Below are 23243 nucleotides of genomic sequence, written 5' to 3' on the forward strand. Positions count from 1 at the left end.
CTGCTCCGCTCCGCTCCGCCTTGGTGTAAAGCGGGCCTCGCACATAATCATGGTGATAAGAGCGGTGTGCCTTAACCTTAATATTATTTTTGTCTAGTATTGTATGACAACAAGAACAAACCAATCAGAGACTATAGATTTTTTCTAAAAACAACACACGACCTTGCAATTTTGCATTTTGCAGTAAATTGACATTTGACGTGTTTGTGTAAAATATTCAAAAACAAAATACAAAAACATGTCGCAAAACTTTAAATTTTGATTTAAAAATTACTGCGTACCTAGACTTTCGATATTTGTTCATTTCGGATATAAAATTATAGTTAACTACTTTGCTTTGGTAAGTAATAAGTCGCAATAATTATATTTAAAGTGTCAGACTTTTTGCGCAGGTCATATTTTATTGAAAATTGAATACTTTGATTTATAAACCTACGTGATGTTGCAGAAACATGAATATGGACGGGCCTAATATAGAGCACAGCGACTCCGATTCAGGGGAGAGTTGGTCCATTATAGAAAACATTCCATCATATGGAGACGAAGTCCCCGAATTCCCGGAAAATATTGCCACCAATGATCGGTACGTGTAGAGTTTATTCTACATTTGTTATTTATTTACACGACAGCCATAAATTATCAATGCAGATGAAATTTCGTTGTGACCTTGAACAAGTAGTGCTTCAGAGTAAAACGTAATTTCACTGACTTATTAGGCATAGCTGGGCACCGTTAATCAAATAGTTAACTTCGTTAATCGTTAATCCGTTACTAAAAAAATTAACTTCGTTAAACGTTAAAACGTTACATTTCGGAAGATTTAACGCAAGTTAACGTTAATCGTTAATCCGTTAACATGTGATATTAAGACGAATAAAATACCAATAAATTCGAAAGCTTGTATCCTCTGTAGAATTTATTCCTCTTTTATGTTTGCGCTACAAGCTTTCCAAATTATTTGAACCTTGCTTAATATAAATTGTGGATTTTTAACTTCTTAATTAAGAAAATAAAAATCTAAAAAAAACATATGATGTACATTACTATAAAAACTACCAACGAAAATTGTTTTGAACGACATCTAGTAAGTAGTTTTTTTTTTATTACCTCGTAAATCGTAAACCGCTTACCTATTACCGCGTAATCTTTCATACAAATAACTTAAATTTAAAAAAAATATATTAATCAATGGTACGGAACCCTTTGTGCGTGAGTCCGACACGTACTTGGCCGGTTTTTTTTTCGTTTTAGTACAACTGCATTTCAGAATAATAGCTTGTTTTTAAAAAAGTTTTTTAAATTATAATTTTATTATACAAGACAAATCCAACAAACCCAAACTCGATAAATTTCCTCCGTTTCGTTTAGGAATTCCTATGGCCACCTCCTGACTCCATCATCAGGACCCTGGACATCATCTAGTACTAAAGTGCTCAAAAAGATAAATCCAACGTACCCAAATTCGATGCGATTCCGCCGTTTCATTTAGGAGTTTCTATGGCCGCCTCCTGACTCCATCATCAGACCAGTTCAATGGTACCATAACTGTAGGCGATGTAGGTCGATGGGTGAACGTAGGTGATAAGATGAAATGAAAAGTCTAGGTAGGAATATTGAAAATGCGGCGCGTCCGGGTGTGCGCACTAGTACGTTCGCAGATCACGAGAGTTCGACGACGAGACGACTGGCGGCTCTCGGCCGCGTGTGCGGCGCGGTGAGCCGCTAGAAGCTTCTGACCATAAAAGGATAGAGGCCTCCGGCCAATCAGCGGGCCGCATTGCTAACGGCTAGCTAGGAATGTTCTAGGCGCGCGATAATAATATTACCTACGCGCGCACCCAAATTCGCTTCTTATTATTTAATGATCCAAAAACACATACACACAGTGTAAGTTCGACATAATGGTCAATAACAGTGTACATTATTATTATTACGATGTAAATATACTCATAGGTTATTAAACATTCATACATATAGTGATACTTACGTGGACAAGGGTTGGTTTCCGGTCAGGTATGCAATGTTATTTAAATATAGACAGGGCTCACTACTGGACTATGCTTTGAGGAAAGAAAAACTTTTATTGGAGGTAAATAAAACTATAGATAAACCTACTTTGATTGATCTCATCGCTACAGGACTTCCAAATTTTATAGCAGATAAAATTGATAGAGGGAGCTTAAAAAATGTTGAGGATTTATTTAATAACATTAGAGGCTTGGAACATTTAGTAAATAAAAGGGCGTTTGACAAAAAAACAAATTTGGAAAATAATATCAAAGATAAAAATACAAGGGAACGGCCATGTAGGATTTGTGAAAAAGAAAACAAAGGAAGTCGGTATCATCCTGAATCTGTATGTTGGTTTAAAAATAAAGAAAATAACCAGTTTAAGAGAGAGCAAATTAGGAGTGTCAATAACTCAGAATTAGAGATTGAATTAAATGAGATAGATTCAAAAAACTAGATATTCCACCATTAATCAAAACTAAAATAATTATAAATGACACCATACATACTTTAGGAATTTATGATTCAGGTTCGAATGTATCTTTAATAAGTTCCAGGTTATTATCTTTAAAAGGTGACTCATTTGATAGTTATAATAATAAAACAAATTTAAAAACGATTAATGGTGTAAAAAAACCTATTGGTATGGTAAACTTAAAATTAAAGATTTTTGAAATTGAAAAGAATATGAATGTTTTTGTCATAAATAAAGAAAACTTTGACTATGATTTTTTAATTGGATTAGATTGCATAAAACAGTTTAAGCTAATTCAAAATGAAAATTTAGAAGTTACTCAAAAAATAAATATAATAAATGGAATTGAGAATCCGAGCACTATTGTGGAGACTGAAAATGATGATTGTAAAATTAACTTTAATGAACACATACAAATAGAAAACTTTAACATTTCAGTTAATCATTTAAATGTCGATGAAAAATTGGAAATAGACAGATTGATAGAGAAATATGGATCACTTTTTGCTAAAGATAAATATGATATAGGTACAGTGAATGGTTATGAAGCACATATTGATTTATTGGTTGATAAATACTGTAGTAAAAGACCATATAGATGTAATATTGAGGATAGAAAAGAAATAGAAGAACAAGTGTCAAAATTACTAAAAAAAAACCTAATTGAGGAATCTTATAGTCCTTTTGCAGCCCCAGTAACGTTAGCGTATAAGAGAGATGAAGGGAGAAGGTCGAGATTGTGCATAGATTTTCGCGACCTAAATAAAATTGTAATTCCCCAATGTCAACCTTTTCCACTTATCGATGATTTGGTGGCAAAAACAAGGAACTGTCATTTTTTTTCAACGCTTGACATAAACTCTGCATTTTGGTCCATTCCTTTAAAAATTGAAGATAGAAAGAAAACAGCATTTGTTACCCAAGATAGTCATTATCAGTGGACCTGCTTACCGTTCGGATTAAAAACTTCACCAGCTATTTTCCAAAGAATACTCAGCAATATCATTAGGAAGCATGGTTTATCAGATTTTGCTGTCAATTTTGTCGATGACATTTTGATTTTTTCCCGGACATTTTCTGAACATATTGTACATTTATCTTTGTTAATGGAAGCAATTAATAAAGAGGGATTTAGACTAAAATTCTCTAAGTGTAGTTTTGCTCAAGAATCTGTAAAATACTTAGGTCATATAATAGGAAATAACTCTATTACTCCACTAAAGGATAATTTAATTGCTATAAAAGATTTCCCTGTACCAATGACACAAAAAAATGTCAGACAATTTTTGGGAAAAATTAATTTTTATGGAAAGTATATACCTAATATATCAATCATATTAGATCCCTTGCATAATTTGTTAAGAAAAGATCAAAAATTTGTGTGGACAGATAAATGTCAAGAGTCGTTCGACATTATTAAAAAACTACTTTGTTCAAAACCTATTTTAACAATATTTGATCCAGATCTACCAATTCATATTTATACCGATGCTAGTTTACAGGGCATAGGTGCTGTTTTAAAACAACCTCAACATAATGGAGAAGAGAAACCTTGTGCTTACTTTTCGAGGAAGTTAAGTGATACTCAGAAACGGAAAAAAGCTATCTATATTGAATGTTTAGCAATTAAAGAGGCAGTAAAATATTGGCAACACTGGCTCATAGGAAAAAGATTTACAGTTTTCTCTGACCACAAACCTCTAGAAAAGTTAAATATTAAAGCTAGGACAGACGAGGAACTCGGCGATCTCACATATTATCTATCTCAATTCAATTTTGAAGTAATATATTCCCCGGGGAAATACAACTTAGAAGCTGACTGTTTAAGTAGGAATCCTGTATTAGAATCGCATGAATGTCAAGAAGAAGTTTTGAAAATTGTAAATTTTATAAAAATAGTAGACATCCAAAATGACCAGGAGAAAAATGAGGAGATAAAACAAAATAAAAATAAACTTAGTTTAAAAAATAAAATTTACTATAAACATTTTGGAAAAAAAGAAAAAATTGTGCTCACGGAGGAATTTAGTAAAGAAATTATTAAAAATATACATTATAATTATTGTCATATAGGGATAAAGCAAATGGAGAACAAAATGAAACCTTTCTTTGTGGCTAAAAATTTAACATACAACATAAAACAATTTTGTGACACTTGTGAAATTTGTATAAAAAACAAATCCAGGACCAAACTTAAATTCGGGCTTTTGTCTCATCTTGGTCCAGCTACTTACCCTTTTGAGATAATGTCAATAGACACCATAGGTGGACTTGGTGGCTCACGTTCTACTAAAACATATTTACACCTTCTGGTTGATCATTACACCAGATATGCCTTTATTTTGACATCTAAAACTCAAAACTCGAATGATTTCATAAAACTGGTAAGAAAGGTGTCACAGGACAATAAAATTGGTATGGTTCTATCAGATCAATATCCAGGCATAAACTCTAGGGAATTTAAAAGTTTTCTGGAAAAAGAAAAGATTCCCATTATTTTCACAGCTGTAAATGCACCTTTTTCTAACGGTTTAAATGAAAGATTAAATCAAACTTTAATAAATAAAATAAGATGTAGGATGAACGAAAATAAAAATAAACTGGCTTGGACGACTGTTGCTCATGAATGTGTTCAGAAATATAATGAAACAGAGCACAGTGTGACAGGTTTCTCGCCAAAATATTTATTAGAGGGTAAGACCGTTGGTGTATTACCGGATGGATTAGGACAGGATATATCATGTGGAGACTTAATGAGAGATAGGAAAATTGCATTGGAAAAAAGTATAAAATCACATAATTATAATAAACAAAAATTTGATAAAAATAGGAAAAAAATTGAACTAAAAGTAGGAGACCTAGTATATGTGGAAAATGGAAACCGGTTGAACAGGAAAAAATTAGACGAATTAAAAATAGGTCCTTACAGTATTGTAGAAAAGATTTCAAACTCGATTTATAGAATAAACACAGGACATAAAAAAATTGAATCAAATCTTTACCATCTTACAAAGCTTATTCCAGTATCGGTGGAACCCTAGTCTTGGAGGGGGGGAGATGTAATGAGAGTCACTATAGACCCTCATTGTTATTCAAACTTCCCGCGTACAAACCCTGGCACGTGAGTAAAAATGATACACTATGGTTTTTTAAAAAGTTAGATTTGACAGATTGTTTTTGTTTAATGGCGTCTGTACGGAAAACTAAAGGAATATTTTAATTGTGAAGCAAATAGCTTTAAATGTTGTTTCTCTTTTCAGGTAGGTAATTACCTATTTAATTCTATGTAAAATATGTGATTGTTAAAGCAGTTTATTAAAAATAAATATTCTCTTTTCAGAGCAACACTTTTAGCTTTTTGTATTATACATATTTAGTTAATAGATCCCAAGCTACGTAAGTTTACTAGTTATTTAAGGATTAAATTAAGGAGAAAATTAAAATTTATTTATTTTGGTAACATAAAAAAAATCTTATGTAGGTAAGTACTTATTTAGTGGCCTTAATGGGATGATGTTTATTCAAAAATTCGTTAAAATACCTCTGCGCTTGCAAAAATCTTTTATTTCAAACGTAGCAACGAAACGAAGCAAAAAAGTTGACCGCGCTAGTGTTGTAAGTAGAGATTGCAAATATTCGATAGTTTTCTATTTCGAATATTCGAATATTTTTTCAGTGATATTCGAATATTATTCGAATATTCGAATACTTTAAAAAAAATAAAAAGTACTTAAATTATCAATGTTTTATTGCTGGTTTTATTGCTTTACGAACTATATTTTAACTATATAACAATATAGTTTTTAAAACAGTTATAAAATTCTCATCATCATCATCATTTCAGCCATAGGAAGTCCACTGCTGAACATAGGCCTCTCCCAATGACTTCCACAATGACTGGTTGGCAGCGGCCTGTATCCAGCGCCTTCCCGCTACCTATATGAGGTCTTCGGTCCACCTTTGTGGGTGGACGTCCCACGCTGCGCTTTTTGGTATGTGGCCTCCACTTCAGAGCCTTGCTGCCACATCGGCCATCATTTCAGCGTACTATGTGATCTGCCTATTGCCACTTCAGCTTGCTAATCCGTCGGGCTATGTCAGCGACTTTAGTTCGTTTACGGATCTCCTCATTTCTGATTCAATCTCGTAAAGAAACACTGAGCATAGCCCTCCCCATAGCACGCTGTGCAATTTTGAGCTTATTTAAAAGGCCTATTGTAAGAGGCCACGTTTCCGAGCCGTGTGTCATCACTGGTAGAGGTAACACACTGATTGAAGAATTTCGTCTTTAGGCACTGAGGTGTTTGGACGAAAAGATGTTGTATAGTTTCCCGAACGCTGCCTAGCCGAGTTGGATTCGACGATTTACCTTTTTTTTCGAAATTTCATCTACCTAGCCGAATCGTTTGTCAGAGGAAGACATACTTGTCAACACAGCACAATAGTCTCGAGAATCGAGCTCCAACCGAAACATGGACATTGGACCTAAGCTTCGTTTTGTCCATGTTCATCCGAAGGCCTGCCTGTTGAGAGACTCGATTAAGGTCTTCTAGTATTGTGCCGAGGTCTTCAAGCGCTTCTGCCATGACCACAATATCGTCAGCAAACCGAAGCTGAGTGATGTATTCGCTATTGAAAGGTAATTATGCCTAATCCTTTCCATTCAAAGAGCTTGAAAGCGTCTTCCAATGCAGCGGTCAATGGTTTCGGAGATATAACATCTCTCTGCCTCACGCCTCGCTGCAGAGGAATCGCCCTCGTGCTCTGCTCCTGTACTCGGCTCGACATGGTAGCGTTTCTGTACAGGCATTTCAGCATCTCGATATACCGATAGTCAATACGGCACCGCTAAAGAGACTGCAGCACTGCCTAAGTATCGATCGAATCAAAGGCCTTCTCATAGTCTAAGAAAAGCATCACCACGCTTCTATCCCATGCCTCTGGCGTTGTTCCTTAGAGTAAGACGGAACGAGTTTCGGTGTTCCACCCGCGTTCAGAAGCTCCCAGGTTATTCCGTCATCACTCGGTGCCTTGCTGTTCTTTAGCTGTTTGAGAGTCTTCCTAATCAATCTCGTATAGGCTGATATACGGGATGTCTTTGGTATAGTGTTGCGTCAACCTAGCTCTTGCATCTGTTACGGAGTTATTAACAGGTTTGGAGGTATGTAGCTGGCCATAAATCTTTTCGATCTCACCCAGAACCTCGGCTTATGTTGACGTTACCGTCCGCCGTCTTCACCATCGTTAGCTGACTTTGCTCAATAAAGTTGTCTCTTTCAGGTAATTTGGAACCTTGGTTTCGCAAGACAACTTAGTGTTCACCAATGAAGTCGGAAGCATCAATGACTAGTTATTTTAGTTCGTGATATGTATTTGATGCCTCCGACCACATTTGCAAACACTAAGTTGTCTTCGTTCTATCTTTTCTGTTTATTTTTTTAATATTCGAATATTCGAATACATGTTAATTTACTATTCGAATATTAAATTTGGAATCTAAATTCGAATATTCGAATATTCGAATATTCGATTGCAACCCCTAGTTGTAAGTAAGAACCTCGAGTCTTAAAAGTCTTTGTTTCGAGACTTGAGTTTATTTTTAAGACTTCACATGAATCATTGAGCCTTCCGAGTCCTTTCGAGTATTTTAAGTTCTTTGAGCTAGACTGAATCATGACATGAACTTGAGTTGGTGTATACTAATAGGCAATAATGAGTGATTTCATATCATCATCCGTATGTTAGATTTAGTTCCAACGGGACACAATTTCAACGGGACACATTTTCAATCAGACACATTCCCACGTGGACACAGTTGCAAACTGACACAATACAGTCAGTCGAATAAATGAAAGTGAAATGAAAAATATGAACATTAAAATAACTATATTTTATTACAATTAAAAACTAAATTGAACAGAAATAAGCATCTTCGCGTACTTTCCTTAAATCAATAAAATAACCTAAACATAACATAGACCAATCAATAAAAATTTCCTTGGCTTTTATGAGGGGTTAGGAGGTCAGCTAAAATTCAGATTTCGTGACGTTTCCGCACATAGATAAGGAAAGACTAGCGGCCGCCCGCGACTTCGTACGCGTGGATAATTTTCTTTCATGAAAGTTTTCAGGATTAAGCACAGAAAACTTGAATGTTGGTAATTTTTGATGGGACTCACATTAGGCAACTGGTAAATGATCGTAATTTTAAGAATTCAATGACTGAAGTCCAGTCCTAAGCTTAGAATTATTTTTTTTTTGGTTATAAGTAATTTCCTAAGCAAAAAGAAATTGTTGAGAGCATGCTATCCAACTTGCAAGAGCTAGGGTGCAACATGGGCATAAAAATACACTTCATGTAGGTACTCGCATTAACATCGATTTCCACAAAATGTGGGGGAGTTTAATGAGGAGCAGGATAAAAGATGTCATTAGAATTTTCGGACAATGGAAGAAGGTTATCAGGGGCGGTGGTGATCATATATGAATGGCAGACCATTGCTGGAATTTGCAACGAGATCTACTCATCATCATCATTTCAGCCACAGGACGTCCACTGCTGAACATAGGCCTCCCCCAATGACTTCCACATCGCACGGTTGGTAGCGGCCTGCATCCAGCGCCTTCCCGCTACCTTTATCAGGTCGTCGGTCCACCTTGTGGGTGGACGTCCCACGCTGCGTTTTCCGGTACGTGGCCTCCATTCCAGAACCTTGCTGCCCCATCGGCCGTCAGTTCTGCGTACTATGTGCCCTGCCCACTGCCACTTCAGCTTGCTGATCCGTCGGGCTATGTCAGCGACTTTAGTTCATTTACGGATCTCCTCATTCCTGATTCGATCTCGTAAAGAAACACCGAGCATAGCCCTCTCCATAGCACGCTGTGCAACTTTGAGCTTCTGTATAAGGCCTATAGTGAGGGGCCACGTTTCCGAGCCATAAGTCATCACAGGTAACACACATTGGTTGTAGACTTTCGTCTTCAGGCACTGGGAGATCTACTCAAACTTGTCTATTCAAAGAAATCATATAAAAAATCATTTTCTAGTGTTCAATAGATATTTTATCAACACAATGTATAATTTTTCGTATTTTTTTGTCAAAATAATAAAACTCTATATTTTAAAAAGTAAAGCTGTTGACGATCTCCCAGTATTTTTTCATGATCAGACAAAAACATAATAGAAAAAAAATTAAAGGAAATAAACATGCGTTGACCAGTGTAATTGTACCAAGTTTCGTTAAAATCCGTCGAGTAGTTTTTGTTTCTATAAGGAACATACAGACAGACAGACAGACAAAAATTTTACTGATTGCATTTTTGGCATCAGTATCGATCACTAATCACCTCCTGATAGTTATTTTGAAAATATATTTCATGTACAGAATTGACCTCTCTACAGATTTATTATAAGTATAGATAGTCTAACACCCAGACCGGTCACAGAAATTAAAATGCATCATTTCAATTTCTGCCCGGCCGAGAATCGAACCCGGGACCTCTCGGCATAGTAGTCCGTTCTGAACCACACTACACCAAACGGCAGACGAATACATAGGTACCCATGACAATTAACACATTTTTTTTTTCATTAAAACATTTAACTGATGATACAATAATTGATGTGTCCACGTGGGAATGTGTCTGATTGAAAATGTGTCCCGTTGAAATTGTGTCTCGTTGAAACCAAATCGTATGTTATATCCTGATTGAAAATAAAATAAATCGCACAATACAAATGTAATATCAATCAAATTGCATTAAACGCAAATAATCGAATCAGAAGTATCCATCTGAAGACTGACGATTTTCTTAATCAAAAAGTTAAAACGGTCCAATAAAATAATAAACACACAGTCCTTCTTCATTGCTATTTTATTTTCTTCAAACTTTTAATAAGTAAGATTCCAAGACTCGAGTGTCGTATCGTACAACACTAGCCGGCGCAGCAAACGAACTTGTCGCCGCCATTAGACACGTGCCGCCGGCCGCCGGCTAGCGCAATGTACAGTCACCAAAATAAAATTAAGAAATGCAACAAACTTTTTTTTACTATTCAAATTAAAATTGTTTTTATTGTTAAATCATAGGTACAGTCGCGGAATGAAAAGGTTCGTCAGTTTTCAAATTGATTCCTTCAACGAATCGCGAGCACATATTACCTTTTGAAACTATGTTACAGAATAATCTCGAGTTAGAGGAAATAATCTTTAACTGTTCGTCAGTAAAGTTCAAAATTATTCAGATCAAAGTTGTTTGACGATTCATCTTGTCAAGAAGATTATTATGATTGATAAACTAAAACCTTCTTGTTGGTTCAACCTGCCATTATTATTTCTTTTAAATAAAAAAAACAGTTACTAATAGTTACTATTGTCAATTGGTCAATGTCATCATTGCATTGCACTGATGGGATAGAAAAATAAACAAGCAAAACCTTATTCGTTAGCAAACGTCATATTTATTTAAATGTTAGCAGCACTGTTTCTTGTACTGTTATATTGGCAGGTTTGACTCTTACAGTACCTAGTGCAAGCGAAAACCGACACTAAGGTGACGAACCTTTTCATTCCGCGACTGTACATAAGATAGGTCATAAATAAATACCAAGTTGGAACGGAAATGATTCGGAAATTTTATTTAACTAATTAGGTACCTACCTACCTCATCTACTTTTCTATTGTAATAGAAATGATGACATTAACGATTAATTTAAGAATGGACTTTGATTTAGGATAATTGGAATATCAATACAAACAAATTGAAGAGTTTTATTTGCTTCAATAGTCTTATTTAATGTTTCTACATAAATTGACTAGGCCATTGAATTACCTTCACAAAACAATAAGTTTGATTAATTTTTAATTATTATCTGTTATAGGATATTTTACCATGAAACTCAACACCACAATTTAGATTCGAATCAATTGAAATCGAAAGCAAGCAGATAAAATAATAAATAAATAAGTTTATTTTTTGTCGACTGTACGCCTATGCCAACTTTTCGGCTCTTGCTTTGGCGGCGTCGGCGTCTTTGTGTCAACAAAGGGCGTGCGGCTTGTCGGCATTTGTCGGCGCGTGCGCTTTGATTTAATTCAGTTTTTGACTAGCTTTCTTGTGTGAAGGTGCGTTTTGTAGTGCTCGTGAAGTGAACTATGACGCACAGGTGCACAAATGCAAATAAATTTACTAAGACGCGCCTTAAAAATCATGGCCTTTGCTGGTTGATTTTTCGATGGTATCGTGAATCCATTTTACTGTGATCAACATAAGATAATAAGGATAGACAACGATACGAGAGTAGGCCTGCAACATTGAAGTGATAGCTCGCCCAATCAGTTGATCAGCTAATCGGCTATCAGCTGTGACGACTGCTGTGAGGCCTGTGAGTTGTTATGACGTGAGTGTAAACAACAAAAAAGTGTGCAGTGGTAGTGATCGTTGTGTGTTGTGTCTCGTGTTCCTGTGCAGAATGAATACACTACAGCTTTGTTGTGTGAGTAAAAAATACAGCATGTTCCATTATGTAAGACGCAATGAATTTTTATTTTTGCCAGAAAATGTAACTTTGTAAAATCATTATAAAACACATACCTACCTACTGAAAATTTGGTGAACTTGTTCAGTGTACCGTATAGATGCCCCCATTAAACGGAATGTAGCTAGTTTAGAAGGACCCTGTATAGCCTACATTCAGGCACCATCAGTTACATATCGATACCTTCAGGTTCAATTGTCGTATAAACCAAAACCCTACTTTTCAGGAGAGCCAAAAAACGTTTTTTTTTTTAATAAAAAAATCGTAACTTTTTTATTTGAGAAGTTATAAAAAAATGACCAAGAGAAAACATTTTTCAATTCTTGCGATGAAAAAGTCTAGATATTTAAAAAATGGGTATCTTCAGTAGTTTTAAAGTTAGCTTGGAGTTACGTCCTTAAAAAAGGCACTCGGTGGTTTATACGACCCATTATATTGGACCTAAAAATAACTCTTTACGTCGTATTTGATTTTTTAGTAAACACGAGACTGAAATTGATGGCTTAAAGACCATTAGATGTATTTTTTTTGGTTTATACACCCATTGATAAAGTGATTTATTCAAATGTATTATTAAAACTATACATGTAAATAATGTATTGTTTACTATTTCCAGGCTATTGTTGTTTAGAGAATTTGCACAAAGATATTTAACAGTGTAAAAACTATATTTGGTTGAGGTAGAAATAATAAATTTGCTTGCATACGAAAAATAACAAGTTTATTGTTTTTTTTTTTACAATTTTGAAGGAAAATTATGGCAAAACTAATAATTTTAAACAAAACTAAGCACCATAAATTTTGAACAAAAAAATACAATTACAGCAAAACATTAAGACAGCTTTCCTGGTTCTCTGCTGACGCATATTGAATTCGTTTGGTTATGATAAATTTTGCATAAAGAGAAGAGCCCCAGTATGCTCAGGAGAAGGATTTGTAATTTTTTGAGAATTTCTCTAAGGAATTTATATCTTTACAAGAAACTCAAATTTAAATTACAGCTAAAAGTAAAGGATAGATGACAAAATTTCAATTATTTGTCCGTCAGACAGATAATTAGAAAATATTAGACTCATTATTTTTTATTTTCTTTCATAATTAAATAATAACAGTGCTACATCGAGTTGAAATGGCGCGATACGTCACGCTTGAGTAGAATTTTTATTCAAAAGTGACGTCACGCGACATTTCAACGCAATATAACACTGTAATTATTCGATTACGGAAAAAAATATGAGTCTAATATTTTCTAATTATCTGTCTGACGAACTAAATAGATTTCGATTTCATTACCTAGTCATCATCCCTAATAGTACTTGTAAAGTAATAAATTATTACAGAGCATATCAAAAGGGTATAAATAGCATTCATGAGCACACTAAGGCTTGTTTTCTTTTCTTTAGTCGAGATCAATAAAATTCACGAATGTACTGGACCTGGAAAGCAACCTTATATACCTACCTATCTAGTTATTATCTTTAAAAGTAGAAACAATCAACTTTCTTTAACTTTATAATTAAGAAAAACTTACTTACTGTCCATACATACATATGTGATGCAATAAATAAATGAATATGTATATGAAACAGATAATTACCATATAGAATACGTGGACTTACGACGTTGGATCCAAATATCTGGCCATATGTCTTTGGGTGTAAAAACCATTTTCAATTACGAGAGAGTTTTACATCCTGGCTTAAAAAAATGTATGGTTGATACATCTTAGCAAAAATACCAAAAACTAGCGTTTGGTTTTTACATCGTTTATAAGGTATTTATTTATCTTTTAGGCTATAATTTTTTGGGGCGTATAAACATTTTTTTTGCGAATTTCAATATATCGAATATACAGATCGATAGAGAAAAAAATTCTGATTAAAATGGTATATATAACTCAATTTGGCCAAAATGGTTTATACGACAATTGAACCTGAAGGTGTCGATATTCATACAAATGAAAGGCAAATCTAATAAGATAGTAAATTAGTTTCATAAGTAGCCATTTTAATTAATAATATTTAAATCTAGCTAAGTTGTACCTACTCTAGGTGGCCATCGTCAACAATAACATTGCATTGTCATCGTACTTACATAAGTACCATACAGCTTAATCGGTTGAGAACTGAGGTGGAATTGTGTAAAGCAATCGTAATCATTTGACAGTTCATAACGTACGATAAAGTCAGTTATACAAAGCGTTTGACAGAATAATCGTACGTTATGAACTGTCAAATTATAACGATTGCTTTACACAATTCCACCTCTGGTCTTAAATTCAGTTGTAAATAAATAAAAAAATGCATTTTAATATAATATATCGTTGCGTTAGTGATCTGATTACAAAAACTGTTGCTTTGGGTTCTGGAAGTTCTGGAAGCCCGAACGTACTTGTCAGAACGCGTTTTTCAGCGTGCCTGCTGTATCTTTTTGATAAATAGTAGGTACTGGATTAACGATTAACGGACTTAGGATACTTTAACGGAAGTTAACGAGTCCGTTAACAATTTTTAAAGTTAACTTAAAAGTTAATCCGTTAATAGAAATGTTAACTTCGTTAATTAACGATTAACGGATTAACGAGTTAATGCCCAGCTATGTTATTAGGTATGTAGTAGGTACCTACTTTCATTTGTTACGTATCTGATAACAGAGAATCATAATATTTTTGATAAGATGAAGGACATAAAAACATACAATTTGCAAAACAAAATTTTGTTCTGCTGTTTGTACAGTAATGATTAAAATGTCCCATGACCTCATTTTAAAATTAATGGCCATATGTTTCACACTTTAATGGGGTATTGTTATAGATTTTGTCAATTCTATAATTACTTAGAAACCGTGTTCCAGAGCTGATAATAAAACATATAATTATGTTTTATTTTCCAGTGAAAGAGCAGACACAAATGTGGAGAAAGATGAAGATACTGATGGTATATCAATTATTAGTGATAGTGACCCCGAGCCCTCCACGCCGTTTGAGACCAACTACAAGAATAATTCTGACGATGACTCCTCCCGCCTCATCCCTCAGTATGTGACAATAAGTCCTCCAGACCCCAGCACTAACAAGCTTCATGAGTCTCTGGAAAATGAAAACGATTTTCTTGGTGATAGTCTTAAACATAAAACATATGTGCACAGGAGGAACAAGAGATTGAGCTCAGTCTTGAATATTATCGTTCTGGGAAGCGTAATAACTGCAGCTGGTGTGGCCATAGGCCACATGTGGGGCGCCAAAAATGATTGTTCAATGAACACCACTCCATCAGTGAACAAAATACTGTCAAGTCTTTACAAACTTCAAGAAGAAAATACTTACTTGCGAAGTAAACTAAAAGAATTGACAATGATGCATAATTTAGAGCTGAGAAAGTCTGGTACGGAAAATATGCATAAACCACAAAACAAATGTAAAAAAGTATTTGAGGACTCATTAAATAACATTTCTGATAAACCTACTAAATGTGTTGATAGTGGTGACATTCCAAGGATACTAGATCCACAAGCGGAACAAGGGTATGCAAAAGATTTTGTGAGAGATATCAATAAACTAAAACATGTCTACAAGCAAAACAAAAGCTGGTTAGATGATGAAATAAACAAAAGGATTAAGGACCAGCAGAAAAGGATGAAAAAAAGTATAAAACTTTATAAAAAGTTGCAGACTGCAGAAGACTCAGAAGTAAAGCAAATCAAAGATGAAAATTTCAACAATGTGTTAGAACCTATCATTGAGTCCGCTACAGAAACTTTTATCAATAATGCTAATGAACCAGTGAAATTGAATAATGTTGAAGATAAGGGTTCTGGAGAAAGAATAAGAATAAGCTATGCAGATTCTCTTAAATCTAACCAGAAACTAAAGGGAGATACCAAGCAATATAATGACTTTGTCATGGATAGTAACATCAATAAAGATACTATGAAGAAAAAACCCCATAAGAAAGACTTGGACACTTTATCTGGTCAGTCCCTAAGTGAACCTGAATTTAAAAAAGATGACAGATACACAGGCAACAAACAAAAACAAGACAGGAAGAAACATGATAGACAAAAGTTACACAAGAAACAGAAGAGGAAGAATAAGTATGAACAGTGGGAGATGAAAGGGGGCTATCTAAAGGACTATGATGACTTTTCTATATCATCATCCCAAGAAAATGAGTATGTATTAAAAAATCCAGATAAAAATTTTCTTGCCAAAGATTTTGAACGTGAAAATTATATCAACCAATTCATTGAAGATACCAAGGTCAAAAGTGATGAGACACATAATAAAGTAAAGAACGAAAAGCATCTGAAGGGCAAAGAAAAAGATGTTGCTTGGTATGAAAAACGAGCATTATTGAGAAATGAGGCTAGGAAAAAGAAATTGGAACTTGAGCTGTTTGGCGAAACCAGTCCCAACAACGCCAGCTGGTATTTCCGGCGCGGGATGCGACGCGAGCAGTGCCGCGCCAAGCGCGACAACTCCACTTATAGGAAGTTTGCGAAACACACCATGAACTATAAGATAAAACATTAAATGCATTCATAAATTACTCCTTTGGGGTTTGGTACAGTTGTAATGTTGCATTTAGGATTTGAATCACATGCAAGAGTGCGCGGTTGGACGGCGGGAGCTCGGGAGGTCGCTTGAGGATGAATCGGAATGGATGAATAGAAAAGGACGCAAGTTTTCTTATTTGGCACCTTAGAATTATCAGTCCAGTGTTAAAGCAATAGTCTAATATTTAATATTAATAACCTATCATACTAAACAGTACACATACTCTTATTTGCATAGCTTGTAAACCGTTATATTTAGAGATTAAAGTTTATTCCAACTTTATTGATGTAATGAATTTAAATTTTCATTATTAAATGTAACTTTTATTATAGGATAGTGTTACACCTACTTACAGATATGAATACTACTTATAGGATAACATAGACTTCACTCTCCACAGTATGTTTTGATAAGAGACACTGTAAAATTGTTCTGGACCTTATAAACCTTGTTTTATTAGAATTTGACTATACAAGCAAATATTATTTATTGCATTTTCTGCATTCACTACTTTATTATACTAACTAGATTATTCTAGAATAATATACAATGTGAAAATTTTACTGAAGGTTGTTCAAATAAATAAAATACACACTTAAGATATGAGTTTTATTAAAATATACTTATTACAAAATCTTAATTAACTGAATGCATTAAGCAAATCAATACATTACACAATCAAGGTTAGTTTAACTTCTAAAATAGTGACTAAAGAAGTTTTGTCATTTATTTCTTGTAAATCCTTTTCAATCGTCTCCAATAGCTCCACTGAATACCAGGTTAATGGCGGCGTTTACATCACCTGAAGAAATAAAATACGTTCAGTATTTCTGTGTTACAAAAATATTTACACACATGGCCTACCTACCTACTTATTTGACAAGAAAGCCGGTTTTAAAACCACTCATAGTGACTTTATAAAAGATCTGTTTCTATAGTCATATCAGTAAAAGTAAATAGAATATAACACTTCTTACCTGAGCATATAAGCAAAGCCCGCACATTGAGCGCATCGTCTACCAGTCCCATTTCGTGCATGTGTTGCAGTTGAGGCGCAAAGTCCTCTTCCCTGGATATGAGGGTTGAGGATGACCCTGGAAAAATACAAAAATATTTAAATTTTTACCTACGGCCCAATACACATTGTAGTATGGATGTATGTTATTCTTGGGGCAGTGTGAGTTTACATCAAACGTATTCGATATTGATAGCGTTAAAAACATTTATGAAGAATTTAGTTCTTGGAAGTTTCCGCTAGGGGATGCGTTTCACGTAAACTCACACTACGCCCTCTTTTCTGTAAATAGAAGTCTTCTTACCTGCTGAAGCTGAGCCTTGGTCCATAGGAGTGCTGGCAGATGTAGAATTCCTAGTGCTGCCTGCGCGCGTTATAGCCTCTGATATCGCCTCGCTAAACATCTCCGGAGTTATCATCGATCGGCTAGCACCTGCAAGACCAAAGTGAAATATTGGTATAAATAAATATACATCTGAGATTCTCAAGAGAAACACAATCAAGAAATAGATGGCAATGTAAAGGACGCCAATAAGCGAAGTGCAAGAATAACCTAAAAGTAATGGCACTGGAGAAAGACAGCATGAAAAACAAGTGAATAGAAAATAATGGTGGGAGGAAAATAAATAAATCGCTAGATAATTGGGGCGAAAAATTTTAAAGTTTCACTTATTTATTTCAATCAATGAGATTTGACGCTGTATGTGCACTTCTCAAATGCACACTTGACTCAAAAGTACTTTTTTTTACAATAAGTGCATTTTTCACCTTCACACATTTTAAATTAATGCTCCTATTGCGAAGTGCTCATTCTGCGTAGACCCGTTCAGTGGACGTGACATGCGATGTAAATGTAATGGCGCAAGTAATGCGAAAAATTGACCGAGACGAAACGCTAGATCGAACAGCGAAGTATGGGGGACACTCGGCTGGTGGACGGAGAAAGTAACCAAGATGGTGTTCACACTATTACGTCTCGGCCAATTACCCGTATAGCAGCGGCGGACTAACAGGGGAGCAGAAGGGGCGGCCCTCGGTCTTTCTTTGGGGAGGCCCAAATGCTTCCGCGTTCTCCTGATCAAATCCTAAAGTCTTATAAGACTTTAAAAATCTTATAAAATTTTTGACTTTAAAACCTACATAATATTAATTTCATCAAGATCAAAAACACTACGGTCATCTAGAATTTTTACGCGGTACGCGCGTTTGCCTCCTGCCACATAAAAAAAAACAATTTTATTTCGCTGAACGCGTCCAATATGCTGGGGGAATTCTCTAGCTTTGTCGCCCCAGGTCTCTGACTTAGTTCGCCACTGCCGCATAGTGTATTTAAGGCCTATTCAAACCTGAGCGATATTCGCTGCCGCTGTGGGTAGAGGTACATACCGCGCGGGTTTCGCTCAGGTATTTAGTATCAAGTACCGCGGTCAGAGCGACCTGAGCGATATTCGCTGCCGCTGTGGGTAGAGGTACATACCGCGCGGGTTTCGCTCAGGTATTTAGTATCAAGTATCGCGGTCAGAGCGACCTGAGCGATATTCGCTGCCGCTGTGGGTAGAGGTACATACCGCGCGGGTTTCGCTCAGGTATTTAGTATCAAGTATCGCGGCTAGAGCGACCTGAGCGATATTCGCTGCCGCTGCGGGTAGAGCGTTTTCTCTGCCGCAGACGGTAGCGAATACCGCTTAGGTCTGAACAGTATTATTACCGCATACCCACTGGGTTTTCTCTGCCGCAGACGGTAGCGAATACCGCTTAGGTCTGAATAGGCCTATAAGCATGAACTGACCAGTGGTAGTAGGCGTGCTGGCTTCGGTGCTGCGCGTTGAGTCGTCAGCCGCCGCCAGCAGCCGCAGGAGACTGTCCTGGCCGCCCGCGCCGCTACGCGACCCCGACACCGCCTCTGTCGCCGCCTGGGAACGAAACGAACGAATGTCAGCGACAGGAAACGAAGATGGCGGGCCACATGAACAATGACATGATCGTAATGTTACATTTTTGTATAGTTCCAAAATACTGACACTACTACAAAATACAATCCAGGACATTGACAGTGGGGCGCCACCGTCAATACCGAATCGCTGGTTCCGATTTTTGCCATGTTGGAAACCATAAGTTGAACGATGGTAGCGCCCCCCTGTCATTGAGTTTGGTGGGACAGTTCAGCGTGGGTCATCTATAGTTAAGTGTTGACTGATTTTTTGTGGTTAAAAGTGGTTTTGACTAACACCCTCGCTCGGTCAAAACCACTTGACAGGAAATCCAGTCCAAAGTGATATTGACCAAGGGCATCAGGTTTTGACTCTAATAGGCCCAGTTTCCACCAAAGCGGAGCGGACAAGAGAAGTGTGTTGAATAACCATTCAGATCAGAATTCATTATTTCCACTACTCGTCTTCGCTCCGCACAACTCAGCGCTGCCGCTGCCTAACGATTGTAGTAGAATATAACTTTACAGGAATAACTACATAAAAGGCTGATTGAAGCCAGTTTGGAAAAAACAATGCCACAACTTTATTTGAGCATAAAATTAAGCGCAGAATTTGTCTCTAAGGTCAGATTGTTACTATACTGACTGAAAATATACATAGTATCTTTTTTGTCTGAACTCAGTGACCCAAGTAGTTTTTATTGGTTGATTACACAGTAATAAAATACTTTGTTGCATAAAATGTTGTTATCATAACATTTACGTCAATGATGAGTCATTTCACTTGCAGTAAACATCTTTATTTGTAAACACGAAACTGTCTGGTACCTTCACCTAAAGATTACATAAATGTGCGACGTTAAAAGTCACCTCTCACACACTAATTTGATAATTTAGGCTGAGTTGCACCACCTTACTTTAACAATAACCGGTGTCTTTGTATGGGATTTGACAGCCTTGTGACGTATGGTATAGTTAAAGAAAGATGGTATGGATGGCAACCCAGCCTTTTTATTGTATGTACTAAAGTTTTCTTTGGTCTCATTCGTTTGGTTCTTACACCTGTACTCACAAGCATTACTATGAGGTCTCACAGTGACATATGAACCAATCACAGAGCTTTATAAAACGCTGTGTGTTTGATTTGCTACTTAAGCAAACATCATATGTAAATATGGGTGTTACTCGTAATGCAAACCTGCAAAGCAGCAGCTAGTTGTTCCTGTGTGATGGGGTTCCTCTCGGCTGCTCCTTCTTCCGTTTCCTCCTCATCAGCATCCTCGTCTTCTGACAGTGCTTCCAGGGAATATGCAAATCCAGAAGTTGGAACTGCAAGCGAATCAATCAATCAATCTTTTTGACCTCACTATAAAGTGTTCCAATGGAGAATAGAATATTTCAGAGGTAAAAACAAGTGCTGCAAGCAATTTATAAATATAGTATAATTATGAATGATCATTACTTTTTTATCTATTCTCTAATAAGAAGAGTAAACTGACCGCTACCATCAATTGTCCCGGAAGCACTGGAGCTAGAGCGCACAAGGCGCATGAGTGTCCGCAATGCGTTGGGAAGCCCTGGGTGTGCATTGGCACCACGTCGCATTGTCTGCACGTTGGCTCCGAGCGCTGCCAGTAGTTCCACTTCGTGAAGAATGGACAACGTCGAACAGTCCTCAACCAGAGACGGTACGCTCTCTGATATCTCTGCCATGGCATTCTCATCATTCAGGAGCTGAAACACCAGTCAAAAGTCACAACAGTCACAAGCAAAAGGCTACAGTTCTTTTATTTTTTGTTTTACTCTAAATGAAACAAGCAATTATCAACCTTATAGTTTTCATTCCATACCTGCATAGCTCTGGTCCACCCAGGAGCATTAGGCGTACAACCTAAGGTCCTGAGAGATGTGTTTAGCTGCTGTAACTCTGAATCGGAATAGGACGGCGGCGGGGGTGGCGCAGCCTGAAACTTCCTCTTCACTACATGTACCATCTCACCATTCTTTACGCCACTATCTAGCAGCGTAGCGTCATCTTTTAAGATTTTCCCGTGGTGTATTAGCTCTGTCAAACAAAGCGATGTTAGAAATAAGTTAGAATAGTACCTACTACAGAAAAAACTGTTTGGGAATAGGTATGAGAAACGATATCAAGACAAAGGTGATCTTAATTACTGTACCGAGGCACTGAGTAGATACGAACCCAACGACGTAGACGGAACATTAGCCTTTTTCTCTGCTTCCGATCTAAGAAGTCCTACAGTATTATCCAAGCTGAAGTTTTCAAGTTTATGACGCTCAATGGGTCCTGGTTTTACTTTAATGCCCAAAAATACGCACATAGATCCATCCATGTTTTTAATTAAAGCTATGTAAAAATATTTTTCTGAATTTCAAAAAACTCGAAATGAAAACTGAGTGTCACTGTTTGATCACAGATTAGAGAGTATGTTGTGTTTGATGACAACTTGACAACAATGACATTCCTTTTTTTTTCCTGACATTCATCTTTTTCTTTATGGTCTTAAAGTAGTTTTTTTACATATGGCATCACTGATTTGTCTGGGACATATCCGTTCAATTACTTGGCCAAACCATGTGGTTCTACGACCCATTTTTTTTTATAAAAAAACAGGAAAGACGTCATCTCCCTATTTGGTCTGTGCCAGGGTACGGAAACTTCCATACTACGATCAAACTTGCTTCCAAACAGCGACTTCAGTCGATAAATTCCAATACTTTTTTTTTTTTTTTTCTTCTTTATGGCTCTCGCGGATTGCGTTTAGCCACGCGACGGGGTTCTTGATTTTTGCGTTCAGTTTTGCCATAAGTTTTGCGGACATTGCGTTTAGACAGGGTGGGATTGGGTTAAAGTTAAAAGGTAGGGAAACGAATCAATTACGGAAGGAAACGGAACAAAGGATGGTTTTCATAGGATCAATTTAGGTGTGATATAAGTACAAAATAATAAAAATAAAATAATATTTACATAAGTACAATATACATTACTATTTACAATTTTATATTATTATGGGTAATAAATTCGGCTAGGATATTATAAACATCAATGTTATTGGTATATAATAGGCAAGTGATGGATGTAGGAAAAGGAATTTTAATGGCTAAAAGAGAACTAATAAAAGAGGAACGATCATATAGGCAACAGTAAAAAAATATGTGATTTAAGTCTCCGACGCCAGAACCACAAGTGCACGAATCATAATCAAGTACATGAATTTTAGCCAAGTGTGCTGGAGTGCACACGTGACCAAGTCGCATTCTAGTTAAAATGGTAGTAACTGTTTTGGAAAGATTAATTTTAACAAACCATGGTTTACAAAGGATGGATGGTTGAATGAGCTTGTAATGTTTCCCCTTAGATTGGCTAGTGAACTCCCAATTCTCATCCCAGGCAGATTTGAGATAAGCTTTGGGAAGGGCTGCCGTTAAGTCATGGCAATAATTTGTGTACGGATGTATATCTCCACACTCAACCGCTTCATTGGCCAGCTTATCAGCTTTATCATTTCCTGGAATATTGGTATGACTAGGAATCCACGCAAAATTAATTAAATGACTGTTAAGACTACATTTGTGAAGTAATTTCCTGCATTCTGTAATAATAGGATAATTAGTATTGTTCTTAAATGGAAATTTATGTAATGCCTGCAAAGCACTTTTAGAGTCACAAAATATTACAGTTGTGTTTAATTTCATAAG

At 36.1% G+C, this 23243-nt stretch overlaps 2 protein-coding genes across 3 annotated transcripts; one reads left to right on the forward strand and one right to left on the reverse strand.

The window, feature by feature from the left end:
* Positions 1-151: 151 nt before the first annotated feature.
* On the forward strand, positions 152-17177 carry LOC135079385 (uncharacterized). The gene is made up of 3 exons (XM_063974040.1): positions 152-340; positions 449-583; positions 14916-17177. Exons 2-3 carry the CDS (start codon positions 453-455, stop codon positions 16552-16554), a joined length of 1770 nt encoding a protein of 589 aa, XP_063830110.1. The 5' UTR covers positions 152-340; positions 449-452; the 3' UTR covers positions 16555-17177.
* LOC135079386 (ubiquitin-like protein 7) lies at positions 17174-21973 on the reverse strand. 2 transcript variants are annotated; one of them, XM_063974042.1, is made up of 8 exons: positions 21727-21973; positions 21374-21588; positions 21029-21257; positions 20722-20852; positions 19383-19506; positions 17898-18026; positions 17556-17672; positions 17174-17380 (listed from the first exon to the last, which is right to left on the reverse strand). In XM_063974042.1, exons 1-8 carry the CDS (start codon positions 21875-21877, stop codon positions 17325-17327), a joined length of 1152 nt encoding a protein of 383 aa, XP_063830112.1. In that variant the 5' UTR covers positions 21878-21973; the 3' UTR covers positions 17174-17324. The 2 variants fall into 2 exon arrangements, with proteins under 2 accessions (XP_063830112.1, XP_063830111.1); XM_063974041.1 differs by having other exon boundaries at positions 21023-21257.
* Positions 21974-23243: the final 1270 nt, after the last annotated feature.

The sequence above is a fragment of the Ostrinia nubilalis genome, chromosome 16 (assembly GCF_963855985.1).
Source record: "Ostrinia nubilalis chromosome 16, ilOstNubi1.1, whole genome shotgun sequence".
Taxonomy (NCBI): Eukaryota; Metazoa; Arthropoda; class Insecta; order Lepidoptera; family Crambidae; genus Ostrinia; species Ostrinia nubilalis.